The sequence below is a fragment of the Manis pentadactyla genome, chromosome X (assembly GCF_030020395.1).
Source record: "Manis pentadactyla isolate mManPen7 chromosome X, mManPen7.hap1, whole genome shotgun sequence".
In the NCBI taxonomy this organism is placed as follows: domain Eukaryota; kingdom Metazoa; phylum Chordata; class Mammalia; order Pholidota; family Manidae; genus Manis; species Manis pentadactyla.
Window position 1 is genome coordinate 117288021 of NC_080038.1, and position 27041 is coordinate 117315061.

General features: G+C 49.4%; 1 protein-coding gene across 3 annotated transcripts; it reads right to left on the bottom strand.

The window, feature by feature from the left end:
- Window positions 1-508: 508 nt before the first annotated feature.
- On the bottom strand, window positions 509-26821 carry XPNPEP2 (X-prolyl aminopeptidase 2). 3 transcript variants are annotated; one of them, XM_036910954.2, is made up of 21 exons: window positions 26493-26820; window positions 24229-24302; window positions 22891-23001; window positions 21655-21718; window positions 20634-20738; window positions 20306-20392; window positions 19269-19415; window positions 16498-16599; window positions 15753-15834; window positions 15274-15469; window positions 14396-14485; window positions 13084-13193; window positions 12283-12360; window positions 11071-11142; window positions 9040-9100; window positions 7773-7842; window positions 7206-7310; window positions 6714-6773; window positions 6205-6281; window positions 3311-3400; window positions 509-2658 (listed from the first exon to the last, which is right to left on the bottom strand). In XM_036910954.2, the coding sequence occupies exons 1-21, from the start codon at window positions 26539-26541 to the stop codon at window positions 2464-2466; spliced, it is 2025 nt and encodes a 674-aa protein (XP_036766849.2). In that variant the 5' UTR covers window positions 26542-26820; the 3' UTR covers window positions 509-2463. The 3 variants fall into 3 exon arrangements, with proteins under 3 accessions (XP_036766849.2, XP_036766850.2, XP_036766851.2); XM_036910955.2 differs by lacking the exon at window positions 14396-14485 and having other exon boundaries at window positions 26493-26821; XM_036910956.2 differs by lacking the exons at window positions 21655-21718; window positions 22891-23001.
- Window positions 26822-27041: the final 220 nt, after the last annotated feature.

A 27041-nucleotide genomic window follows, 5' to 3' on the forward strand; every position in this document is an offset into this window, starting at 1 on the left:
GAAAGGGCAGTTAAGGGGAAGAGACAAGGCAGAGCCCTGGGACTTGCACGGAGGGGAGGAAAGGGGAGCATATGAACTGCCCTAGCCTGACAGGCCTGTGAGTGGGTCTTGGTCAGGCACCAGGGCCCTCCTGCTGCCCATAGCCTGCCAGAATCCCAGAAGCAAGTGTCAGGGCTCAAAGGTAAGGGCCTGGGCAGGCAGGCTGTGGGGAAGCAGCATGGCACGGAGAATACTAGTTGGGTCTGAGTCCCAGCTCACCAGCTGGGGTTTTGGTTGAGCCTCAGTTCTCTTATCTGTAAAATGGCGAAAGCCATACCACCATTTTCTGAGAGGTGTTCTGGAGTCATCTGATTGGTTTGAGTCCAGCTTTTTTCATTTCCTTGAAAAGTGACCTTGAGTGGGTTGGTTAATCTCTATGAGCCTCATTCATTTCCTTTACTTGTAAAATTGGAACAGTAAACATACCTTCTCAGACATTGTGGGGATTAAGTGGGAAAATGGAATAATGTGTTATACACTTAAACATTTATTAAGAGGGTAGATCTCATGTTTACTGTTCTTACCACAATAAAATTTACAAATGCTTATAAAGCACAGTGCCTGGTACACTAAACCTTCAGTAAATGGTAGTGATGACATGACGACGACTTGAATTTTATTAGTAGCAACTACCACTGTGGGTGAGCAGGGGAGGGAGCGAGTGACTCAGCCAGCGGTCGGGTGCTGTAGGCTCTCAGCGAGGATGGCTCAGAGCTGGGGCCTTTGGACGCAAGCCTCAGCAGTGATGATTGTCACAGGTCACCCTCACACTCAGCAAACTAGGCCGGGTGGTCCCAGGCTGGGGGACTCTTCAGCCTGGTGTCTTTGCTCAGCACTCGGTTCCAGAAACTTGGTTCTCTCCCCATCTTGACTGCACTCCACTGAGCAAAGGTTCTGGCCCCCACTCTCCTGGACCACATTTGACAAGTCCTACAGCGCGGGGCTCTCCTCCATCCTCCGCCCCCTGCCCCACAAGGTTATAGACTTAGCACAGGAGGTGGTTGGCGGGGCGTGGCACGCATGTGAATATACAAACCTGCGCATGCTCACATGCACACTCTCCAGTGCCTGTGCTCCCCAGCCGAGCTTCTGGGAACCTCACATCCCTACCCCCTGCCACCTCCTCCTCCAGGCACCACAAAAGCCGCAGATAACAGCAGACCCGTCAACACAGCAGACACAATGCAAAAGTCAGAGGCAGGCTTTGTTGCCAGGCTGTTTTAAGCATCTAGCAGGATGTGAGCCCAGGTGGCTAACGGCTGGGCTGGCCAGAGAAATCTCCCCCCAACACACCCCCGCCCCTGTCCCCAACAGCAAGCGCAGCAAACTCGGAAGGGGCAGGAAGGGCAAAAGAACTGGGTCTGCTAGCCCATTTCGACCCTACCATGTCCCAACCAAACACTGTGTGTCCTTGAGCAGGTCCCACCCCACGATGAGCTTAGTTTTCCTATCTGTAAAATGGAGAACCAAGACTCTGCCCACACAGGTTAAAGGTCACCCAAAGGATGCTGGAGGATTTAATAGCGTTGTCACTATGGCTACGTGGCTGCACTCTGAAAGTGAAAAGGGCTACCACGTGTCAGGAAGTCTGGGATAGTGATTGGATACTGCTGCTCAGGCCAGTCCCAACTTCAGGAAGGGCCATATTCCAGAATCTCCAGGCATTCCCTCCTGACCCATAGCCAAATTCCAATGGCTTAACTCCCTCCCCTGTCAATTGACATGGGGCCCACCCAGGGTTTATGGGCTCTCCTGGGGGCAGGCTTGACTGCCTGACCCTGGGTGGCAGTATGCAACCAGAGGACTTAGCGACCCTCCCCTCTTCTCCCTCTACAGGCACAGCAGGGAGCCTGGAGGCAGCCGATGTCCCTTCACCTGTGGGCTACAGCCAGGAGGCCACTGTCAGGCCAGAAGCAGGTGGCGGGGGTGGGGGGAGCAGAGGCAGCCTCAGTGGGGTGGGAAGACCAAGTCAAGAGCCAGTGTGAGTGAGAACAGCTCTGGCTATAACCAGGGGGTGGTGAGAGGGTGGGGCTTCCCCAGGGCCACAGAGCCCCTGGGGCTAAGGCACTGCCCTATATTGGTCTTTTTTTTTTGGCGGGGGAGTTGGTAGGGAGGTTGAGGCAGTGGCTACAGGCTCCGCCAGGTTATAGGTTAGGCCTACTGGGCTCAAAAAAGGAAAAGGACTAGCTGGCTCTCCTATCCTGGGGATAGGGGTTGGGAGCTGAGGGTGGGGTGTAGAAGCTCAGAGGGGGCCCCAAACTCTGCATACGGCCAAGAAGCCCTGTGCCCTTGGGGTTCAGTTCTGTAGAAGGAGGCTTAAGGCAATGGTTTCCAGGTGAGGGGCTGGTAGGGGCTCTTGGGGCTTAGGTGGTGCAGGGTGAGGGAAGCCGAGGGAGAAGAGGTCAGCAAGGGAATCCCAAGCTTCTAGAAGCTCCCGCCAAGGATGGCAAGAGTGGAGACTGCCAAGAGAGACGCCCAGGAGGCAGCTGGAGAGGCCTTTGCAGACAGGGGCTCTGTGTGCTGTTGCAGCCATGTGAACTCCTCCAGCAGCTGGCGCTTCTGCAGCTCGGGGCCCACCTTCTCACGGATGGTCTGGTAATAGTGGTTCAGGTACTGGAGCTGCAAAGGTAGGAGAGGTGAGGACCTCTCCAGGCTGAGCTGCCAAAAGGTGAGGTCTTGGTTCCATCCAGTCCCCTGCTATGGCATGCCAGTGGCTCACTGTGGCCCAGGTACCCAGAGGTACCCCACAGAAACCCATAAGTCTCCAGCCATCATCAGGCTACTGGGACTTTTCAGAGGCAATTCGCCTAGGTGACTAATGTCTGAGTGACTTTCAGGGTGCAGGCATGGGGAGAGAGTGGATTTCAGGCCCAGGAATGAGAGGAAGAACGGCAGGTATTATTATCCCCATTTCACAGAAGAGGGGACTGAGGCCCAGAAAGGGGAAGGGATTGCTGGTAATTCTAGGACTTGAGATGGCAGAGTCCAGAGACCCAATCTCAGACTCCCCAGGAATTCACTACTGGTGAACTGGACAGGCTGGTCTGACTAGGGAGTTCTAGAAGCTCTGGGGTCTCTGGCAAGTGTGAGAGGCTTGCCCCAGTGTGTGCCTACAGGTGCCAACAGTGTGGACCCTCCATGGAGAGGGGAAGGGGTGGAGGGTCTTGGGGTAGGGAGTGCAGAGGCAAGAGAAGCCCAGGGTAGGAGACGAGGTGGTCAGCAGTTCACTGACCTGAAGGCTGAAGGGTGGACAGTGCTAAGGGGCACTCACCTGCTTGGGGGAGAGCAGGCTGATGTCGATGAGGTTCCGGTCGTAGGGCACCAAGGACACCACTTCAAAGGTCAGGTAGGTCCCTGGGTACTAGGAAGCCACAGGGCAGGTGGGAATGCAGGAAAATGAGTGAGGAGGAGGAGCCAGGCTGAAGGAAGGCAGGGAACTGAGCTTTGTCAGGCTGGAGTCAGAGTCGCAGGGTAGGCCTGAGCCTCCTACAGTCCCCTTGGCAACTCTCCCCACCCCACAAGCTCACCCTCCCACCTCACCACCCTACTGGCTCCCAGTCTACCACTTAGCATCCCGCCTTCAGTGCTTCCCTCCAGATTTCTGAAACTTGGATTTAGGTCTGAGTTTCTCAAAGTGTGTGCATCCACAGCACCTAGGAAGCTTGTTAAATATGTAGATTCTGGGGCTCACTCCCCAGACCATTGGGGTGAGAATCTGGGCAGGGCTAGGGCAAGAACCTACACTTCAATAATTTTAATATGAGTTATTAGGTTTTTATATCTATCTACCTAATCTATATCTCTATCTCTACCGATATCTCTGTTTATGTATCTGTCAACTGATCTATATATGGAGATAAGTATAAAGAAAAAAAACAGCCCATAATTTCCATTTCCCAGAGAGCTGTTGCATATATGTGCTTAGAAAATTCAAACTACAAATACAGATACACAATAGAATTTGAAAGTCTCCTCCCTGCCTGGTTTCCTTCCTAAACACATTTTAGGCATATACAGGATACATATGTGTATATTTTAAAAATTCATGCAAAATGGATCCTATCATATACACTTTTCTGAGCTTTCTCCCCCCCACCATAGTAAACCTAGGAGAGCACTCCATATCAGCTCAAGATTTACCTTCTTCTTTTTTATGGGCTATGTAAGAGTCCAAGGCATGTGGATGATGATTTATTAAACCAGTTATGGACACTTTCTCAGTTTCCACTTTTTTTTACTATTATCATCAATTTTTACAATATCATCAATTCTACTATTACAATCAACATCAACCTATAAACAAACATTTTGGACCTTTTGGAACTATGTCCAGAAGGTTCCTATCTGGCAGATGGATTACTGAGACAAAATGTACAGGCATTTTAAATAGGTATTTTGACAGATATTGTCAAACTCCCGTCCAGAAAGACCGTACCAGTTTGTACTTTCCCCCAGCAGTGTATGAGACTGCCCACTTCCCCACATACTCATTTTTGCCAATTGGGTAAGCAAAACATGGTACTCTTTTGTTGTTTTGATTTGTATTCTTTTTTGAGTTGAAATTGAATTTGAATTGAAAACAAAACAATTGTTTTGATTTGTATTATCCATTCTTTTTTAGGTTGAAATTGACTGGATTTAAAAATGTCTTCAGACAGTTAACTTTGTTCTTTTTTTAGTGAAGTATAATTGATACACCACATTATATTGGTTTCAGGTGCACAATATAGTATTTTGACAATTATATACATTATGAAATGCTCCCCATAAGTGTAGTTACTGTCACCATACAAAGATATTGCAATGCTATTGGCTATATTCCTTATGCTGTACTTTTCATCCCTGCGTCTTATTTTATAATTCGAAGTTTGTATTTCTTTTGAATAAAGTTGGGCATCTTTTCACATTTATGGATCATCTGTGTTGATTTTAGTGAATTGTTTTTTCATCTCCTTTGCCTCTTTTTTTGTTTTCCCTCTTTTTGTCTTACTGATCTGTAAAAGCTCATGGTAAAAGAAGGCAATTCATCCTTTCTCTGTCATATGTGCTCTATTTGTCATACATCTTGACTTTTGTTTGTGATATTGTTTCCATATAGACATTTTAAAATTTAATTTCATAAGTCATCCATCTTTTTCTTCATGGTTTCTGAGTCTTGCATAGAAATGCCCCTTTCCACATTGGGATGATACATGATTTATATAGATTTTCTTCTAGATCTTTTATGGTTTCACCTTTAAATCTTGATCCATTTGGAACTTTTTTTTGGTATACCAGTGAGGGTCTTCAGCTTAATCCCCCCAAACGATGAGCCATTTGTATCCCCTGCCCATTTATTAAACAATCTGTCTTCTTTACTGCTTTGAAACTCTGTCTTTACTGCAAACTAAATTCCCATTTTGATTATGGAAATTAGAGGGTCTGTTTCCAGACTAACCATTCTGTTTCATTGTTATATGTGTCTCTCCTTTCTCTGGTGTCATCCTGTTTTAGTTACGGCTGCTGAATCATATGTGCTAATATCTAGAAGGGTTTCCCTTACTGCTTCTCTTTGTCAGAATTTTCCTAGCTACGTAGCCATCTTTGCATGTTTATTTTCACAAGTAAACTTTACTATCATTTTGTGAGGTTACCAAAGCATCTAGTTAGCACTGAAATTGAGGTTGGCTTGAATTTGTGGATTAATTTAGGGAGAAATGACATCTTCATAACATCAAGGCTTCTTTCTAGAAAGTACCATTTAAATCTTTTTTATGTCCCTTAGTAGAGAGTTTCCCCAGGTAAGTCTTTTTAAGTTTATATCTAGAAATTTCATCTTGTTGGTTGCTATTATGTGGAAACTTCATATCTAACAAGCTCCTATGGTACTTATCATGTGCATTAAGAATCAGTGATTTAGGGCAAGGATACTAATTCATTTGGTCTAGAGTGGGATCTGGGCATTGGCATTTAAAAAAAAAGCTCTCCAGATGGTTCTAATATTCCAATGTGCAAACAGGTTTGAAAACCTCTGATTTATGGACTTTTTCTGGAGCCAAAGAAGACTCCAAATAAATTCATGCCCACATATCAAGTGCCCTTCTTCCCTGACCTTCCTTATGCCCCATGCAGCCTGAAGTCACTGCCATGCCATCCATACCTCCAGCCCATCTCATAACACTTTACCTTGGTCTTTGCTTCTACCACGAGGGCCACATCTTCAAGACGGATCCCAAATTCTCCATCCTGATAGTAGCCCGGTTCTGGGAGACACAGAAAATGCTGGTGGGCATTAAGGAGGGGAGCCCATGCTGCCTCTATCAATTAAGGAGTGGCTTGAGGGCCCGACTGCCCCCAACCTGCCGGTTTGACCCTCCCTTGTACCTCACCTGGGTACCCCACTCCATCTCCCTGTGTGCCACTGTCCTGTTACCCCAGTGTTTGCCCAGAGACTGCGGAGTCTGGATGTACAGCCAGGAGCCAACTCCCAAGGGCACAATGAGCATATGGACTGAAGGGGCTTGGGGTTTGGGTGGGACAATCCATTTGGGGTGGGAGGGGGTTGGTGAGGGAGCCCAGTGGTGGAACACAGGCGGCCTTGTGCCTGGTGTGCTCCCTGAAGGCTGGTGCTCCCTAGACTGCAGTTCTGGGCTAGGCTGGTAGTGGGAGGGGGTGGAAGAGCCCGAGAGCCATACCGATGGAAGTGAACATGCCCTTGGCCATGGCAATGTTGCTGTACTGGAATCCCACTGGCCCTGAAAAGGGAGATGTAAGCATGGTGTCAGCTCTTCTGTACTCACTGGCTGAGAAACTAGCGGGCTCCGGGAAGAGCAGGAAATTGGGTCCCTGGGCATCTCTAGCAGCCCTTGTCTACTGCATCATTGTCTGCCTGGGGCTGGTATACGTCAGATTGGCTCTGGCTTTTATTATTCTGGGGTATGCCAGCCAGCTGCTAGGCCTTGACCTGCCACTCTTGTCTCTGAGGCCCTCCCAGATGCCAAGCAAGCAGCAGGAGTGGCTGGCTGCCAGCATTTCTTTCTTATGCTGTGGAACGTCACTTGCCACCACTGGGTAACCTCGGGCGCGTCACTGCATCTCTGTGGGCCTTGCTCATTTTTGTACCTGTGAAATGCTCTAACTCTTTCATGAGAGGGGGGGCCCCAGGGCAGTGTTAAGGAGGAACCTACACTCATGCACACACAGGAAGTTGCCAATGCCGTGGCCTGTCCCGTGACCATAATTGAGTCCAACGTCCCACAGGGCTCTTCGGGCAAAGGCCTCCACCATTCTCCCTGGAAGAGAATTAGTTGGCTGGATCCAGGCTGTCCACTTAGCCCCTTCCTGCTCTCCTGTCCCAGACCCAGGTACCAGGATGGCACCTGCAAAGAGTGGCTCCAGACAGTCAGGGTAGCAGCACTATCTCCTGTGTACTCCACATTGTACCCATTACCTGGACTGATGACTCTACTACAGTTTTCCCCATCTGTCAATGCCCTTCTTCCTCCAGGACTCCTCCGTGACTGCTGCAGCCCATAGTGACCTCCCTCACCTCTGAGCTACCCTGTTAGATTATGAGGCAGGTGGCCGGGGTTCAAGGCCTGGCTCCGCCACTAACCTTCTGTCTGACCTTGGGTGAGGCACACTTTCTGGGCTGGATTTTCTCATCTACACAATGGATGGGATAATGATATAATCCCTGCCCCACTATCCTCCCAGAGTGGTGGTCTGGGTCCAGCCTGGTCTCCGAAACCCACCTGATGTAGCAGCAGGAAAGACAAGTCTGGACAGATCGATGTTGCCTATCAACACACGGGTATATGCCTCCTGATGAGGAGAGGGAGAGGTAATGCGGTGCATGAGAGGAGGAGCCTGGGACTCCCCAGCTGCTCTGCCTGTGTGCATGCAGGTGTGGGCCCAGGCCTGTTGGGGGCTGTGTTGGTGGGGGAAGTGCACGCTCATGTGTGGTCACCCAGGTTCTAGAAAATGGCCACAGGAGGCTGAGCGGGACCTGCCCAAAGCTGGGGTTTGGTCCATGCGGTTCTCTTTGGCTGGTCCACAGGGATGCTTGTACATGGTGGTGAGCGGAGGCCTGACAGTAGAGGGTGGGAGGTAAACTCCCTGGGCTGGAATTCTGACTTGGCCACTCCCAAATCCTGAGACGCTGGGCAAGGAACTTCAACCACTCTCTGGCTCAGTTTCCTTGTCTAATGGGATAATCACAGTACTAGCTCACAAGGTTGCTGGGAGCGATAGGTAGGCTCATGCACACAAGGTGCTCCAGAGTTAAGTGCTCAAATAGAGGTCAGCACCCTTATGGCCATTATCATGATGTCCTTTAATTAAGGCCTTAAGTTTGGGTTGGGACCTGATAGTGGACTGACAATGATCTCTTCTGCTCACTCCTGAATGATAACCTGGGGCAGTGGATTCAACCCACTAAACTGTGAGCTCCTGGAGGACTGGCCAACATTTGATTTTTCCCTCTCTCTCTCTGTTTCCAGCACAATATCTGAGCCACAGTCTGCTTGCTGAACATGTCAATGTGGCCCCCTGCTCTCTGTCCCTCACCCTCTGCCAAGGCCCCAAAGCACACACAGACCCTGTCCCAGCTTCTGCCCAGACCAGCCCTCACTGCTCCCTGAAAGCCTCCAGCAGTTTTCCACCTCTGAGATTTTGCTTGTGCCATTTTCTCTCTGCCTGGAATGCCTCTCTCCTTTTTGCTGAGCACAGGGCTAGGTGTGCAGACAGCACTAGATAAATATTTGTTCACTGATTTGCTGAAATTGGATGATGATAGGCTTGAGCTGAGGCCCCGTTGGTGGCCTGAAATATCTCTGGGAAATAGCCGGGAGCCCTGAGTTTTCTGGCACTAACTTGCTGTGTGGCCTGGGGCAAACTACTTAACCTCTCTGGGCCTCAGTTTTAGCCTCTGTAAAATGAAAGGGCTCTTGGCAGAATGACTGCTTGGGTATCCCTTGTATGAGGGTGGGTAGGAGAAATCTGGGTCCAGCACTTGCTTACCTTTTGGAAAGCAGAGGGGGTGCCCCAGTGGACTGTTCTGGTGATGTCTGTGGTTCCATCCCTATGGAGAAGGAAAATCAACGTGTCCAGCTCTGGTGAGTACTTGGGGGTAGGGATCATGGTCATGGCCATGAGCTTCCTGTGTGCTTTCCGCTGCGGTGTGAATGGCAGGGATAAGATGGGGTTGAAAGGAAGGGGATAGCTGCCATCATCAAATGCCCATCTTCGGCATCAGCGCATGAAGGGGCTCTGCAAGTTCGAAATCCCTGTGGTGCCTGAGCATCCTGATTCCCCACATACATTCTCTGCTCTGCTACCAGTCCTTTCTGTTTTGTAAACCCGGGTTTCCTTGGCTCAAGCTGGCTCTGAAAGCAAAGCTTCTTCCAGGCTTTCAGGGAAGTAGGGGGGATTGTCTCACTTTTACAGATGGAGAAACTGAGGTCAGAGAGATGATAACATTCTGATAGTTATTCGCCATTTATAGGACACTTTTGCGGCTCCCCAGGAAGGGTAGCAGAGCAGGCCTCATTATCCCCATTTCACAGATGAGGCAGCTGAGGTAGCGAGCCGTCTCCCACTCCGGGCTTCAGTGAAGCCGGGCCTGGAGCAAGCACTGACTGCCACAAGGTTCTCTCCATTGTAGACATCGATCTAACCCAGAGATTCGCTGAGTTCCAGGGAACTGAAGCCAGAAGCCAAAATGTCTGACTCCCAACCACCAGCTGCAGCTTTTCACCCACATGACCCCCAGGGATACCCCTGGGGGAGGAGGAGGAGGGAAGAAATGGTCCCAGGGACCTGAGACTCCTCCTTGGAAGCAGATCACAGGGCATGGCAGACCTTTTCAGGAGGAGAGAAGAGGAAGTAAGGCACCCATTTCCCCAGCTTCACCCTGCTCTGAACATGCCCCAATTCAGCAACACGCCCACCAATTCACTTCCTCTTTGCTCATTGGATCTCAAGCACACACAGCGCCAAACTGGTGACTAGCAAAGGCTGCTAGGCTGAGCACCTGCCACTCTGGCTCCCAGACCTCTGCTAAGAACAAGCAAAGCGCCTTTGTCATTGGCACATTTACCATTTCTATAGGATGGAGGATGAGAAACTGTTCAAAACTACTTCTTGCACCTCCAACAGTTCAGCACCCCCTTTCTTTTTCCCCTAAGCTTACTGAGAACATCTCCCAGTTCATTTCATCTCAGTTCCTGTGTGAATGATTGGTCACACATTTGGAAGGAATGGTGTTACCTATTCTGCATGGCTCTCATGTCTGCGTGTTCAGGTTGTGCACTGTACAAGGGTAATACATCTAAAGGGGTGCCATTCATTTCATATTATATATTATTTTAACAAGAGTACATAGATGAACACACAGACTGTAGAGTCCTGGAGCAGAGAAGAGTGCCCTCTTATGTAACCTGACACATGGTCATGCACATACTCAGAAGAGCATACACACATACCCACTCACAGACACATACCTATGCTGATGGGTGTGCCCTGTCACAGTTGTGCTCTGGGTGTCTCCTAAAGTTGCTTCTCTCACCTGCCTGCTGCTCTTGGAGGCCTGATCCTGCCCCCACCCCCAAGTTGACATGGTCACCTCACCTGTGCACTGGAAGACCAGGTGCTGAGGAGAATGCCTGGTGCTGGCAGTGTCCAGGGTATGCGTGATGGGTGAGAATTTGGGTGCACTGTTTGTGCAGCCAGGCAGGGCTGCTAAGCATGGCTGTCCAGACTGTGTAATAATATGTGGGCTTAAAAAACATTTTACTTGAGCAGGCAGAGTCTTTTCCTGCTTCTCACAGAGGTGCTGCTTGGGCAGCCCCCTGTTTTGGCCTGTGTGTTTCCCACTATGCAGGGACCCCCAGGTGGGAAGATGGGAAGGATGCTCAGGGTCATTCAGTCCAGGCCTCTCCTTTCTGGGATGAAGGATCCACACCCAGGAAGGGAAAGCTTTGACCAGCTCTTGGCTGGCCAGAGCTTTCTGAGCCAAGACAGCTGGGCCAGTGTGGGGTGGGGAGTACATACCAATATTGCCCTCCAGAATCCAGCAGGTACATCTCATCTGTGGACAGCTTGCGGTACAGCTCCTTGGTTGGGCTAGGAAGGGGAAAGCCGCTAAGAAAGGAGGGGCCTAACCGTGCACTGAGCAGGGTGGGGGTCCTGCGTGGAAGCAGAGGATGCCCTCATCCGTGGGGGGGTGGGCCTCCAGGATAACTCCGCTGGGGAAGTCATCATCTCCCAAAGGGCCCAGGAGAGTGTTCACTTTCTGCCGCTCATGTCCTTAGCGCACATCTGTTCATCCTTCCCTCACCAAGCCAGGTCCTGGTCCCCAGGGAGCGAGAAAGGAACAAGCCCAGAATGCAGGAGCCTGGAGAGCCTTAGAAAGCACCCAGGGCAGCCATCCCCTGTCCCATGAGGAGAAGCAGGCCTGAATAAGCTAAGGGGCTTGCCTGGGGACCTGGCAGTAAAGCTGGGAGGGAGCTGGGCCTGGACCCACATGCTCAGCACAGTGCTGTCCAACTTCCTGCTGCCTCTGAGAGCAGAGGCCCTGAGAAGCCAGGGCATGGCAAGGGAGGCTACTACGGGATGGGGCTGGAGGGCAAGAATTAGTGGGGCTGAGGAGCTGCCACTCTCAGTGGGGAGAAGGGAGTTGCCAAGTTAGCTGAAGACTTGGGGGATGCCAAGGGAGGGAATTCTGGGGTAGGCCAGCCCGGCCCCTGGAGGGCATCTGACCTCTCCCTGCTGTGCCCAGGCCAGGTTGAGGGCTCTGGTGGGCTTGGTCCCCCAAATTCTATCAGGTAGGCCTGCAGGGGTTTATTTTCTATGGGACCAAACATCTGGCTAGCCTACATCCTGGGCCCACCTCGGCTGGTTCAGGCTGAGTGAACACACTTTTCTCATTGTGTACTCATGAGCTTTAAGAACCAGCTAAAATAAATAACTCACAGGAAGCCAAGGGGAAGCATTCAGCAGCAGACCTGCCTCCCTTCTAGTTCCTTCAGCCCTGAGATCTAAAAGTCCCAGCCTCTTGGGGGAAAATTGCTCAGGCTTTTTAATTCCGAGGACGCCCAACCCTGGACTGAGCTCCACTGCCCACCTGCAGCCCCTATAGTGCTAAAGGCCCCAAATCTTAAATGTGTACTGAGTTCCAGAGTATTCCTTCCTCCAGACCCCCTTCCCCTGCACATATAGCAGGATCCCCCACAGGGCCCTAGAAAATTCCTTCTCCTGAAGTACCTGTAGTGGGCCAGAGCAGCATTCAGGCCACTTGCAGAGATGGTTTCAAAACTGGGTCCAGAGGAGAACTGTTCTTCTCTGGAATGTACACAACAGGAATGGTCAATGAATGGGCTCAGGGGCCAGAGTGGGCCCAGGATATCTAACCAGACAAATGAAGATCATGACTGCCTCTAACCTCAGCCAGACTTCATTTGGTTCTCCTAGCCCACCTCCCAGTTCCATCTTCCTAGGCTCAAACCTGTCACTTATAGAGCATTCAGGTAAAAGAAGGAGGGACTATAGACACCAATTTTTTCCCATCCACCTCCATTTTACAGATGGGGAAACCAAGACCTGTATGTCCCACATTGAGTTCATGGTAAAGCAAGAGTGAAGAAACTTAGCTCCCTGTATCTGAAAACTCCCCCAGCCCCGGGGCAGCATCCTGCACCTCAGACCTACAGTCTGCCTATGGCCTGACCCACGCATGCCTGCAGGGAACCTCTCTCCCCAATTTGATATTTTCAAGTGGCGCAGGAGCCCTACCTGGCCTGAGTCAGCCTCCCCGGGGGAGAGCAGGCCGTGCCTGAAGAAGACACTAGGGGGCACTGTTGGGTTGTGGCCCTTCACGTCCCTCTTTCAACACCCCTGACAAGCATGCCCACCACCCAAGAACCAATCACTCCCTGCTCAGGAGAGGCTCCTAAATACAAGGAAGGTCTTCCTTCCCGGCTAAGTTAGGAGACCAAGCCCCCACTTCTTAACCCCACCCCCACATTAAAAGCTAGTCAGCCAAAAAGGACGGCGGTGGTTCTTTACCCTCGGTACTTGTTCAGCAACTCTGCCCCAGAGAACTCATCCACCGTGCCTCTGGGCACGTTCTTCTCCAGCCAGACCAAGTAGCGGATGACAGCCACGGCGTCCCGCACCTGGAGTGGGCAAGCAGAGAATCTGGCTGAGGAATCATCGTGGCCAGGGCTCCGGGATGAAGGAGATCAGGGGGCTGCTCTGGGAGCTGAGATTTTAAAAATGCGAGGGCATCACTGTCTATTTAATGATATTAAGGGATTCTTGTTAATATTTATATCTCTGATCATAGTGTGGTCATGTTTTCAAGAGAGTTCTTATCTTTTAGATATACTTACTGAAGTGTTAACAGAAGAAACTATTTGCTATCTGGAATTTGCTTTAAAATCATCCAGCAGCAGAGGGTGAGTGGAGGGAATGAACTTGGGGTTATAGACAAAGCGGAATTGGTCAGGAGCTGATAACTGTAGAAGCTGGGTGATGGTGCATGCGGATCGGTATGCTGTTTTCTCCACTTTTGTATATGCTCAAAATTTTCCATAAGAAAAAGCTTTTCAAAATGAGTCAGTTTATCCTTATTTTAACAGGAATATCTGAAAGAGTGAGCCATCCTCTTGCCAGGGTGAGGAAATTATTACAGCTAACATGTATTTAGCACTTGGAACGTGCCAGGTGGTACACCAAGCAAAAAAAATATCTAAAGTTGTATTTTCTGTATGTAATTATATATTTATAACATTTATATAATCACACATTATATATTTATATAACATACAAATTATGTTATACAAGTATGTATATAATTATTATATATGATATATTTATGTTTGTATACATTATGTGTATATAAATGTACACATGCACACACATGTACATATAATATATGAATGTGCATTATAATATATTTAAACATATACTAATTATATATTACTATTTATTCTATGTTCCTCATAGTATATATGTTTGTTTATTTATTACTCCTCAGAGCAACTCTATGCTGTAGATGACTATCATGATCCTCATTTTGCAGATGAGGTCACTAAGACCCAGAGAGTTGAGACAGCTTGCCCAAAGTCACCCAGCTAGGAGGCGGATAGAGGAACTGGGATTTGAACTCAGACACTGTAGCTCCAGGGCCCATGCTCTAAACCACTGTACCACATTGGGATAAGGGGGCAAAACATAGGCAGGTGCCCAGGAGTTTGGTGTCCACTCTTCTATTTTACTGAGGGCTTCTTCAGGCTCTTCCTGTACCGTAGGGTCTCCTTGCTAACCCATCAGACTGAGACTCCCCAAAGGCTAGTCGGCCTGCCCATGGACTTACGTGGCTGGCCCTGAGGAGGGCCTGCTCTTTGCTGTTTTTCACCGCCTTGGTCATCATCACCGGGGAGTAGGTGTCTTTTACTAGTTTCTCCTGTTATGGGCAGAGAGGAAAGGATCTGGGAGCACCTCCAGGGCACAGCAGTGTCTGAAGAGGACTGGCAGGCAAGCCTGGCTGAGGGGAGACTTGCTGTTCCCTATAGTGGCTATGACTTCCTGTCTGTGCTTTTTTTCTATGCAGGTCTTTCCCAGTCTTCCGTGTCCAGCTTAACTCTCCTTCTGGGACCCACCAGTGCTCTGGGATAGATTAGAGCTTGGCCTTCACCAGGCGATGGGCTGTTCTGACATCATGAGTTTCTGGCACATATCATAACAGCTATGATTTATTGAGCACAAGCTGTGTGGCAACAGGCATGGGGCTTTACATATACCATCTCCTCTAAATCTCCTCAGAGGAAGTTCTCTGAGGTTGGGACTCTTACGCGTAAGGAAACAGGCCCAGACTGGCTAAGCCACTTGAACAAGGCCATTGCATTGTCAGTCCTGAGCAGAGCCAGGACTCATTCTCAGGTTTGGTGGCTTCAGAGCCCCTGCTCTTCCAGGCTGTACTCCCTCAGACCTCTCTGGCAGTCTCTGAGGTCTCTGTGGAAAGACAGCCTATTCCCTCTAGCCTCCCTGGCAGTCTCTGAGCTCTCTGTGGACCGACACCCAGCTTGCTCTTCTTCTGTCTCTTTCCCAGGAGGCCTAGAAGGGGACTCACTGCATCCCTGTTGACTGATCCATTACCTGAATGGCCAAAGGGCTGTGCTCTACTTTAGACTGAGACTTAATCAGGCGGGAGGAGGGCAGTGCCCGGCCCAGGCTGGGGCCTGGCAGACCCACCTGGGGTATTACTTCGTAGAGCCCGTATGTAGTATAGCTGGTCCCAATCCAGATTCGCACACTTCCTGAGGCATAGGCCTGGACGCTATCACGAACTTGGCCATAATCTTCAAGTTGCACACACATGGGGCCTGTGCAGCCAGAGTTCAGGTACTGCAGAGTCTCAGAGTGAAGGTGACTTTTATTTACAAATAACCTAGGTGGGGAGGGAAGACCAAGAGGGTCCTGAGTGTCTCTAAGGGCAACACAAAGGATCAGAGGCCTTTGTTCCTGGAGGTCAGAGGAAGTCTGTGCCATGGATCCAAGCAGACCAGATTTGGAGAAGGTACAAAAGAGGTCAGGGTGAGGAAAAGCTTCTTCTGCTGGGGTAGATACCATGCTCCTGGGAAGGCTGCACTTTGGGGCAGGGTTTGTGGTGGGGCAGTGAAGGGGTGCAAGTGGGAGGAAGTCCATGACTGCAAGCCAAGGAAAAGCCATACCTGATAGAGGAGTTCGTGAGCAGTGTGTAGGAGTAGAAGAAGGGGTTATAAGGGATGTCACTGCCTCGAAGGTTGAAGAGCCCTGGGAAAGAGAATTGATGAGGCCCTTTTGAGGCCTATCTGCCTGAGGCAAGCACATGGGACATCTATGCCCACTGTTTGCTTTGGTCCCCAAAGATTCCCGCCAGCACACCTGCCCCTGAATTTTCTCAATCTGTGGAGATGGGGTGGTGTCATTGGGTTGCTGATGAGCCCTGTGGACCCTTTCTCCTGGAAAAATGCAGGTACTCAGCTAGCTCTCAGCACACAGTTTCCATGGGGTTCCAGAATCTCTGACACCCAGGGCTCGGGACAGGTAAGAAGCCCTGAGCCACGTTGGGACAGAATAGGGCTGCACTGGGTGCTGAGGCTGGAAGGGTAAGTGCTCTGGGATGGTGGCCAGGCTGTTGGGAGGGGTTAGCTGGGCCTCTTTCCCTTCAGGAGATAGAAAGCCTTTGACATCATGGTCAGTCCATTCATGCTCTGGGGGCCTGTAGGCTGGCCCCAGCTTGCTCTGGGTTTCCTGGCTTCCTTACTCAGCAGCTATGATCTCCTGCCCCCTACCCTTCTTAATTCCCATAGGCCACGGTCATGGAGCTCTCAGAACTGGGGAGTACATGGTGGTTAGGGGAGGTGACTTGTGCTGTAGGACCCAGAGGGCTGGGGGGACCTAGACGCCTACCCATATCTGCAGACCTGTACTCACAGGCTGTCTCATCCAGCGACGACAGAAGGACGGCGGTTGGAGCGTTGTGGTGCTTCTGCATCTGGCTGCGGATAGCAGATACTTTCTCCTGCCAGTTGCTCCCTAGAAGCAAAGAAGCCCAAAGAAACCGTAAGTGGCAAACCTTCCCTCTGGCAGTCTGTTCCTGAGCAGCCTCCCTTAGGTCAATAGTCTTCCTCTTCTTCAAAAGCAGAACTCTCTTCACACAAACTCCTACTTCTGTAGTTGTTAAGGACATGGGCTCTGGAACCAGACTGTCTGGGTTCAAGTCCTAGCTTTGCCTTACTAGCTAGGTGACCTTGAGCAAATTACTTAAGCCCTCTGTCTTATTTTGCACATCTGTGAAATGAGGATAGATTATAATAGTATCTATCTCAATAGGGTTATGGGGATCAAATGAATTAACATTTGTAATGCATGTAGAATGGTGTCTTGGTATACAGGAAGTCTGGTATAACTTTCTAAGCAGGTAGAACAGAGATCAGGAGAGCAGCTTTAGTTGAAGGGCGATGGGATAGGGTTGGATCATGTTCAAGCCTCCTTCCTGAAGTAACCCTGGGGCTTAATAAACCACGGGTCTGGACTAAGCACCTAGCGTACATTGTTTTAATTCTTGCTTGGCCCATTTTACAGATAAGGAAATTGTGGCTTCAGGGAGGTAAAGTGACTTATGTAGGGTTTCATAGCTGGCAAGGGGTGGAGCTGAGATTTGGATCCAGATCTGTTTGTTTACATGGTTCACCTCTTAATCTGTACAGACACTGGTCTATCTTGCTTAACATTCTCAGTCTCCAAACTTGTCCGTAAAACTGTGTCACAGAGCTGTACTTTCTCAGATGCTCGTACCCAGGTTCTAGGGGTTTACTTGTCATCTTTGATTCCTGCTCCCTATAATGCATATAAAGAGGCTGTCCCTAGGAAGAGCTAGGAATTTACTGGCAGAAGGTGGTAAGCATTAAGAGTCCTAGTTGGGCTCAGAGAATAGCATAGGTAATTTAATGCCATTAAAAAGCTATGCAAACAGGTAAAACTATTCAACAAGAACCAAAGCCTTGGGTATAATACTTTTTAAGGTTTATTTTGTTTTATTGTGGTAAAATACACATATCATAAAATTTATCATTTTAACCATTTTAAAGTGCACAATTCAGTGGCTTTAAGAACACTCACAAGATTGTGCAACCATCACCACTATCTAATTCCAGAACATTTTTATCATCCCAACAGGAAACCCTGTAGCCATTAAGCAGTCACTCCCCATTTCCCTGTCCCTCAGCCCTTGGAAACCACCAATCTGCTTTCTGTCTATGGATTTGCCTGCACTTCATATTTTATACAAATATAATCATACAATATGGGGCCTTATCTGACTGGTTTCACTTCGAATTATTTTTCCAAGGTTCATGGATGTGATATATTTTTGAGACAACTGAAAACAAATGTAAATTGTCTGATGCATACAAGTACCTTTGAGTAACTGACTTTTCATGTTCGTCCCTTTGCCCTTTGCCTCCTTTAAAACCTATGAGTTGCTGGAGAGAGAATCTCTCTTGTCCCTGTAAAACTTGGAGACTCAAGAACTCTGTTCTTGGGCTTCCAGGCCCACCTCTGGCTCCTGGGATGACTTTTCCTTGCAGCTTAACAGCTTGTGATGGCTCAGCCTGCCCTCGCTTGTGGGAAGCAATGAAATGCATGTGAATTCTCACCTGTCCCTGGAAGGGTCTCCCCTTTATCCCTCCCCTTCCTGACATAACTGAGCCCTTCCTTATCTGAATGGGATGTGTTTTATTTATGACTAAACTGTCTTGGATAGCAAGTGTCTTTAAAAACTGTGTTGAGATGCAGAAAGAATGATTCTGCAAGTTACATCAGAACGGATAAAGAAAATTGGGCACAATTTTAACTTGTTTCATCATCCCTATTTTGAAATTTCCCTCCTGCTTTTTGGACTCCATTTCAAACAAGAAGTACATGTGGACTTGCATGTGGAAAGGGGCCTCTCAGATTGCCCAATATTCCTAGGAATCCAAGTCATTGGCTCATTCAGAATTCCCGGGGAGGTAGTAGGTGGTGGTGGCCAAGACACTGATTCATAATCAATAGCCTAATCCTGGTCAGGATTTTAGTTACTACTTACAGGAATTATAAAGCATACTGTTCTCTTATGATGTATTTAGATGATGTCAATGAGGTCAAGATTATGGATGTTAGAATTTTGGGAGCCAATTAACTTTCTTTTGTGCTTTGGCCAAAACTTGTACCTTAATCTAGGCCACAGACTGATGCTGAGTTTTGACTTCCTTTACCTACCCTGGGCCCAACTGACTGTAGCCATTGTAAATCGAAATTCCTCATTACAGGAGGGCCCAAAGTCAAGGTTTGAATGATTCAATCCAAACTGGTCTCCACTACCAGACAGGCAACTCATAGCATGCTTTTTCTCTCTTCAAAGGGGTGGGGTTTTTTCCTCTTTTTCTGACTCCCTTGTTTCCTCCTTTTCTGCTCATTTCAAGTCCTAACACTATTTATTCCAGCATTTTCTAAATATGGTCTGAGGACCTTTTGATTCAGGCTCTTTGAGGTGAAGGTGCCCAGAAATCTGCAGTTTTAACACGCACCCCAGGTAATTTGGATGCACATGTAAGTTGAAGAACCATTGTCTTGGTACCTCTTAGGACAAGTTTTTCAGCCAAAGGAGCAGCAGCAAGGACCCATGTTGCTATAAGCTGGGAAGGAGAAGCTTAGGGAACCACCTGTGAATGCCTCCTGCAGGGCGTAAATGGGCTGGTTTGGAACCGGAGGCCTCTCTGAGCCCCATACCAGGTCCACAAGGTTGGCTGTGATGGACACCAGCTCTATGCCAGAGCCTTGGAGGGCCATGTCATAACTCTCCCAGGAGCCTGTAGAGACAGGAAGCATCACTTATCCCCTGCTTGTTTACACCTCAGGAAAAACTGTAACTCACACAAAGTTAGCCTTGTCCACTCAGCCTCCTGCTCCACTTCTATGGGCCCTAGCTGCACAGAGCCTGTTTGGGCAGTCTGACCCTCCTGACTTTGTCCTCTCAGCCTCCTCTTCCTGCTTTCAAAGCCTAATTGCCCCCAAGCCCACCCCAACGCTGCCTACCACCAATTGGCTAAGCTCATGTTTTTAAGTGTGCTTGGCTGGGGAACTCTCCTTTTGGTACTGTCCACTTTAACTGAGTTTCAATGTCACAGCCCAAAAGACTGGTGATGTTCAGGCCATTGGAAAGGCTGGCAAAGAAGCCAGTTTTGAAGTGGGAGCCTTTCAGTACATATTCCTGAGGACTCTACACTTGGGAACAGGCTGGCCAGCTGGCTGGGACCCCATAGCTCAGGAACCTATAATCCTGGAGGGTGGGGACTTTGCTTCTTTACGCAGAAGCCCACTCGGCAACTTTGACCCTTATAAGCTGCCTTCTAGAAAAGGGTTACCACGTGATTCTAGTGCCATAATTCGCAGAGTTCTGGGTTTAAGGACATCCTGACTTATTCATCTGCTAGATCTTAATGATTTTCCCTGAGTGTCCTAGGTTGGGTCTCTGCATTCATGACTTTAAAAAAATCTATATTCATTCTTTTAAATATATCTTCATTACACAATCCATGGAGACATCCTTGTTGCAAAATATTCTGCAACCTCAAGATCAAACATTCTAACTTTAGAGCCACCCTGCTGCTTCATCTCCCAAGGTATGCCTCTACATCCTGGAGGAGCTGAGTCACTCTTACTGGCGTGGACAGATGCAAGGACTGAGGAAATAACATACCAATGGAGAAAAGAAAGGGGTCAAAGCCTACACGCCCTCCATCAGGAACTTCAGCGAGGAGCCACTCGACAATAGGACTGGTGCCGACTGAGAGAAAAATAGGAAAAAACGTACAGATAATCTCCAGGGCCCCCCAGGCCCTCCAGGCAGGCTTTTGTCTGTGACAGTCCTGCCATGTGTAGCCCTTGATATCAGCCTCAAAGGTTAAGGACGGCTTCAAGTTTCCCAAGCTTCCCATAGGGGCCCAGCATGGCTTTGTGTGCATGTACATTCCCAAACCTAGTCTAGGTTCCAGGCTTTGGGGGACAAGTCCATGTAGCCCTTTTACCTTCCTTATTGAGCTCCCAGTTGCAGTCCATCTGCCGCTCAGCCTGGATCCAGTAGCGACTGTCCGTCCAGAGAGCTGCTTTCCCCATGGTCACCACTGCACTTCCTGGAGCAGAACAGGGAAACTTGGAGGTGGGAACGAAGGCTTTAGTGCATGTGCACTGCGGTGCTGGCTCTGGGAATGTCACAAGGGGCCTCTGGAAAAAGCTTCTCTCCTCAGTTGGAAGGAGTGAGGCAGATGTTAAAGAGAGCATTGGGGCAAGCCAGGCGAAAGGGATCCTGGGTCAGGCATCTGTGTTTTGTGTCGAGAGCCCCTCCTAAGCAGGCCATTAGGACTTTTAGCAGGATAAGTGGGGTCTGTTTTTGGCAGTCCAAAAGGGTCGATACTGCAGGTAGGGGCCCTCAGGGAAGATGGTGTAGTAGTCAGTGTCAAGATTTGGTGGCTGATAGGGACACTAATCCAGGGGCTTAGCTGAGGACAGGCAGAAAAGGAATCTTTAAGGATCAGCTACAGAAGCTTGAATTTCATTCAAGGGGCCAGGATCAGGTGGGAGACCCCTTCAGAAACATAGGACCCCATAAAGGGCTTTTATGTTCATGTCTCATTTGGCCATGTGAGGTGATGTTGTCCATAAGAGGACTGGCAAAGTAAAACTTGGTCCCCAAGTGAGCCATTCATTTTATGAAGGGAATCAGCAGGCCCCTAGTAGCTAGATGTGGAGGTAGTGACTGCCCCAGAAATGGAACCCAGGGAATGCCAAACTGGGCCTGGCTGTGGCAGGGGCCAGCTAGCACAGGAAGGCAGGCAGGAGGGCCATCTGCTTCATGCAGAAGTGTGGCTGGTGGGCTATGAGATGTGTATCCTTTTTGGAATGGTGGAGGGAAGGAAGAGAGAGAGTAGCAGGGACCTCTGGACGTTAGGTTCTAGGGTCCTGGCTGCTGAGAACCAGCCACAGCAGGGCCTCTGAGACCAGCTCTAGGTCTACCAACAGAAATAATCGGGGTCAGGTAAGGGGTGTCACCTGCAGACCCTGTGAAGCCTGTCATCCATGCACGCCTCTCGTCACGTTTACCGATGTACTCGCTCTAGGAAATTAACAACACCATCATTAGCCTTCTTTGTGGAGTCAGATCACACAAGAAGGCCCCCATCCACATCCCAGCTCTTTCTGTCTGGTCAAATTCAACCAGTCCTATAAGCCCAGACACACTGGGTATCTCTTCCAGGAAGCCCTCTGAAACTCTCCCAGCTCTCAGGATCTTTCCTTCCTTTGAACAACTATATCTCTGGAGTCTAAACCTCACAGTCCAGCATTGGACTGTTCTGCAAAGGAGTCTTGTCTCCCAGCCAGAATGAAAATTCTGTGCAGAATGGGATCAAGTCTTTTGGTTCTTTGGGGTTCTCCCCTCCAGCTGTCCCCTCCCACTCTCCAGTCTAGCACAGTACACTGGGTACATCATAAAAACTTCTGCAGAGGGCTTTACACATTATTGTATTTTATTCCTTACAATGCTTGGAGACAGATCCCATTATTCCCATTTTGCAGAAGATAAAACTGAGGCTTAGAAAAGTTTAGGCACCTACTCAAGGTTCTTAGCCCTTCCCAGCAGATGGGAAAACTAATTCAAGCCATCTTATTGATACTGAAAATGCCTTCTCTTCCAAACAGACTGGTGCTGGGATGGTGGATGGGGTGGAGGTGCAAACAGTGGTAGGGAAGGGTGGCTGGCTGGGCAGGGGCACTGCTTTGGGAAAAGCAGTTCTCCTGCAGACTGTCTTGTTTCCTGTCTCCTCTCCCTCCCCTTGCCAACCCCCAAAACTCATATAGGCTGGAGTCTTGATCATTTCAATGTTCCATCCATCAGATTATGGGAAGGGCTGGGCTGGATGTGAGCCTAGAGTTCTTCCAGTTCAATTTCTAGCCCACATTCCAAGCAACTATGGCTGGGCTGCCCTAAACATTCATTCTGGATCTGCCATCTAGGAACTGAGCAGAATTAATTCTCAAGTTGCTTATAGTTTCACTGCCTAAGGTCAAGGAGATTTGGCAATGTCTTCTCCCCTATGTAAAGGAATACATTCTTTCAGCTGCCCTAAAACTGCCATGTCCAAGCTCTCCAGCAACTTCCCTTCGCCCATTGAGTTCTTTCACTGCCTTCATCTTCTGAGCCTTAACAGCCTCTTATCTGTGGCCTGTTCTCATAGGCCGACCCAGGGTACCAGAGAGGGCAAGGGTGAGGGAGGAGCCATCCCTCACCATGTGGGCATCCGTGTCAGGGACGATGTAGGCAGAGAGATTCCAGGTGAGCATCTGCTGGCGGAGGGCTATGAGCTGCACTGTGGTGTTGACTGCAGTAACTGGGAGGTACTGACAGGAGACAGGAAGATACCAAGACACACACACACACACACACAGTGCTTAGAGAAAATGGTGCCTGGGGCCCCCAGCATCCAGAGGAGCCACAAGCCTTGGCAGGCATTGGGGGTGGGGCGCTGTGTGGGCCTGGAGAAATGGGGCAGCAGCTGTACTTATGGGTCAGTCTAGATGAAGGTCTCTGGGCTGAGTAGAGCTGGAAGGGTTCAAGAACTTGCAGAGGGACCCCTTGTGACAATAATGGGACCTGGGTCTGGGATGAGGGTGTGTTGAGACCCTCAGGGGTCTGAGCCCTCGCACTGGGCCAGGCCAGGAGGACTGTCTCTCTCTGGATGCCTTGGGGGCATCCAACTGAGCAAATAAAAATACAGGCCACCTACCTGGTCACATTTGAATTTCAGATAAACAACATTAATGTTGTAGTATAATTGGGTGCCCTGTATTTCATCTCGCAACCCTGCCTTGAGGACTTCTTCAGGTTCCACTGACTGGTCTCAGCTGGCAGAGGCGAGTGAATGAGTACCCACAGCATTTTGGGACATTGTCCAGAAAGATCCCCTCCAAGCCACACATTTCTTTAGAGACTGTTTTATCTTTAAATAAAAAGCATGGATTTTTGCTTGGTTGGCTGGTTGGGTTTGCCTTTTACTCAGTGGTACAACCGTGTTTGCTTTAATATGAAAGCAATGTGGCTTGCCTGCCCACTGGCCTGCTCCGGTGCTCTCATGAAGCAGCCCTTGCAAGCACTGTACCCTACTGGCCCTGAGGCCTTCTCGCCTCTTCAGACCCTAAGGTCTCCCTCTTGTCCTTCCATTGGCTATTCTAGCCCTCTGTCTTCCTCCCTCTGTGCCTCCCTCTTGGCTGTTTTTCTAGAAATTTTGTTTTCTTTCCACCCATCCTCCTCCTCACATCTGCCTAGCCTCAGCCAAAGGCTAGCTAGGGGCCTCTCATCCTGCTTCCTGGCCCTGTCCCTCCCCCGATCAAGGCTGCCCAGGCCCAGGCCTGGACGGAAGGCGATAACCTGCTGTGGGAATGGGTGGGAGGGAGGGATGGGGGTGGATGTCAGACACCTGAGAATGTGCTGCCAGCCCTAAGGGATGTTAATCAGAAACAGGGGCCCCAGAGTCTGGAAATCAGAAGAAATCCTGGTAAAGGGAGAGGCTAGCAACTGAGCCAGTAGGGGATGAGGAGGGGAGCTGCAGGGCAGGGCTGAGGTCTTACCGGAGGGCTGGTTGAACAGTTTCTCACATCCTCTCCTCTCAGGTCCACTGGCTTTGGGTGGGCCCAGGCACAAGCTAGAAACCAGGAGAAAAATCCATGGTCATCTGGAGACCAGATAGCTTCTAGAAAGCTCAGGGATGTGTTCCCCCAGTCTCCCCCATCCCCTCAGGGCCTCCATCATTTGAAACACAAAATGCTGTCCAAGTCTACTTGAGGATAAAAATAATCACATTTTGCGAGGAATCAGGCTGAACTGGATGGCACCCTGAGCCACAATCAAAGAAACCTGTCCCGCTGACAAGTGATCTCCAGTTTTCCATGGGTTTCAGCGCTCATTAAATCAATTTTTTCCTTCTAATGTAATTGGATTTTTTTCAGGGTTTACCGAACCAGAAAAGTTGTGTGTAAACTAAATTTTTGTGACCAAATTTTCTTTGAAATGCTCTAGAGGATCTCACTAAATAATAACCCCACCTTTGTTTTACTCTTCTATAAATCTAATTTTGTATATATTGGGTTTGCTTAAATTCAAGGCCCATTTGTGCCATTTTTTATGATCTAAATTTCTGTCTATCATTCCAGGCTCTTTTAAAATATATCGGACAGGCAAAACCATTCTGACATTATCACCTGGCAGGGAAGGTGGGTTAGCATTTTAAGAGTTCCTATTATGTGCCAGACACTGAACTCAATAATTTATATATATCACGTCATTTGATCCTTGCAACAACCCTGCGAGGTAGGTATTACTGTCTTCTTTCTATAGAGGAGGAAGCCAAGGCCCAGACAGATTTAGTAACTCACCCAAATTTTGCCAGTGAGTCACTGGTAGAGCAGGGATTTGAACCCAGGACATCTGGGTACAAAAAAGCCAACCATAGAAGAGTAGTGCCACAAGTAAGGGCAGAATATATTGAGACTTAGTTTCCAGTTTGGGCTTTGCCTCAAATTTGGTGTGACTCAAGGGGAGTCACGAAGTATCCATGGAGCAGACATGTCCTAAGTGACTACCAAGTGCCAGGCACTGGGATAAGTCCTACAGGCTCTGGGCCTTTCTGCCCTGAAAGTCCACTGGTCTCTGATAGTCTGTCCTTCCTTCCAGCCCCCTGGCCTTTTAGGGGGCATCTCCCCAAAGGATAGTGGGTCCTGAGTATAGGGAGACATTCTACTTTTACCTTCCAAGTGGGTTGGGCTACAGATGGAAAGTGGGTGGCTGTCATCTAACACCATGAATGCCCTGCCTGATAGATAGTCTTGGTTTCATAAATTTAAGGAGGAGATGGAACCCATGCTGTTGGTTTAAGGAAATGAACCAGCAATTCTGTAGGAATAGATACCTGGCAAAATGATAGCACTAAGATGCTAACACAAGAAGCAAGAGTCAGCCAACCCATGCTCTCTGAACACCCGTATTATGTTTCTCTGAGCCAGAGCTGTGGCTCCCAAGGGCAGATCCTGTAGCTGAACCACTCTGTGCTCCCTGGAACAGGGCCTGGCACTGAGAGGGTGCTGAGGAGCTGGGTACTGAATGACTCCCCTACAGCTGGAGAGGGGGTGGGCATGAAGGGTGCTGTGCTGGGCACCTAGATGCAACCAAAGAGGACAAATAGGACACCACAGGGGTGACACAGACCAGACTTTAGTGAGGCTCCTCTGAGTCCTCTTCTTGGCTAGAACTTGACTTTGGCCTTCCATGCCCATACTGTCCTTGCTGGGCCTGCATGGTCCCAGTCTTAAGAATCCTACTAAGTCAGTTTAGAGAGAATCCCCCACCCTTGATATCTGGCCACCTTGGCCTGCCTTCAGCAAAAATCTTGTTAAGCCAGCTTTGCAAGAATTCCCCCACCCTAGGTGTCTCCTCTTAGTAATTTTCCATCCCCTGACCCCTCACTCCATACATTGGCTGTAAGTTTTCAGCTGTCTTTGCTGTATTCAGAGTTGAGCCTGCTCTCCCCTACTGCAATGCCCCTATTGCAGTAGTCTTGAATAAAGTCTTCCTTACTCTTTTAACAAGTGCTAGAATCATTTTTTAACAGGTAGGGATGGAAAGGTGCCAAACCAGACTTGGCCTGAGTCTCAGGGCCTGAACGAGCTGGCCCTGGAGTTTCTCATCCTCAAGACAGAGAGGAAGACCAAGAGAAAAAGACACAACCTAGGCTCCAGTCCTCACTCCAACCCTTTCAAGCCCAGAGGGGAGAGGTTAAAGCTGCTCTCTAGCTGGACTTGCCCTCCCCCATGGGAAGGAAAGGCCAAGATTCACATACCACAGAGGAGGACAAGCCATGAGCAGCAGCACCAGCGCGCCTGGGCCATGGGGTCTCCAGATGCCACTGCTGGGTAGATGGAGGGGCAGGAAAGAATGGGCGGGGCTGTCTCCCTGGCCTCTTCCTCCAGGCCTTTCCAGAGCAGGAGCAGCCAGGGGGTGGGGGCTGGTGATGGGGAGGAGGCGTCTGGCTGGTGGACGGACAGTCCCCCTCTGGTCTTTTGTATCTGTGGGCTCTAGGAGTCAGGGTGGGTGGAGAAGCTCCCCCAGGCAGTCTCTGCTGGCTCCCAATCACCAGTAATAGGGAGTGATCCTGCCCGGGGCAGAGTCCAAAGATCTCTGAGACAGAGGAGCAGCAGCTGGTCTCAATCAGCCTGCTTTTCCCAACCCCCTCTTCAGCAGCCAGCCTCAGCCATTCCAGAATTCTGTTCCCCTCCCTCCAGCAAGCTGTTTCCCATTATCTCCCCCACCCCAATTCTGGCTATAGCAGCACTTTTGCTTTGAGATGGATGTTTATCCTTCTTCCTCCAAGCTGGCCTGTCTAAGAAAA

What these genes read in the sequence shown, in the direction of transcription:
- XPNPEP2 (XM_036910954.2), bottom strand. Translation starts at nt 26,541, where the DNA reads ATGGCCCAGGCGCGCTGGTGCTGCTGCTCATGGCTTGTCCTCCTCTGT. An exon ending in GTCGCTGGATGAGACAGCCT is followed by an intron (nt 15,835 to 16,497) that starts GTGAGTACAGGT and finishes TCTCTTTCCCAG; the next exon opens with GGCTCTTCAACCTTCGAGGC. An exon ending in CCCTCCTCAGGGCCAGCCAC is followed by an intron (nt 13,194 to 14,395) that starts GTAAGTCCATGG and finishes TGCCCACTCCAG; the next exon opens with GTGCGGGACGCCGTGGCTGT.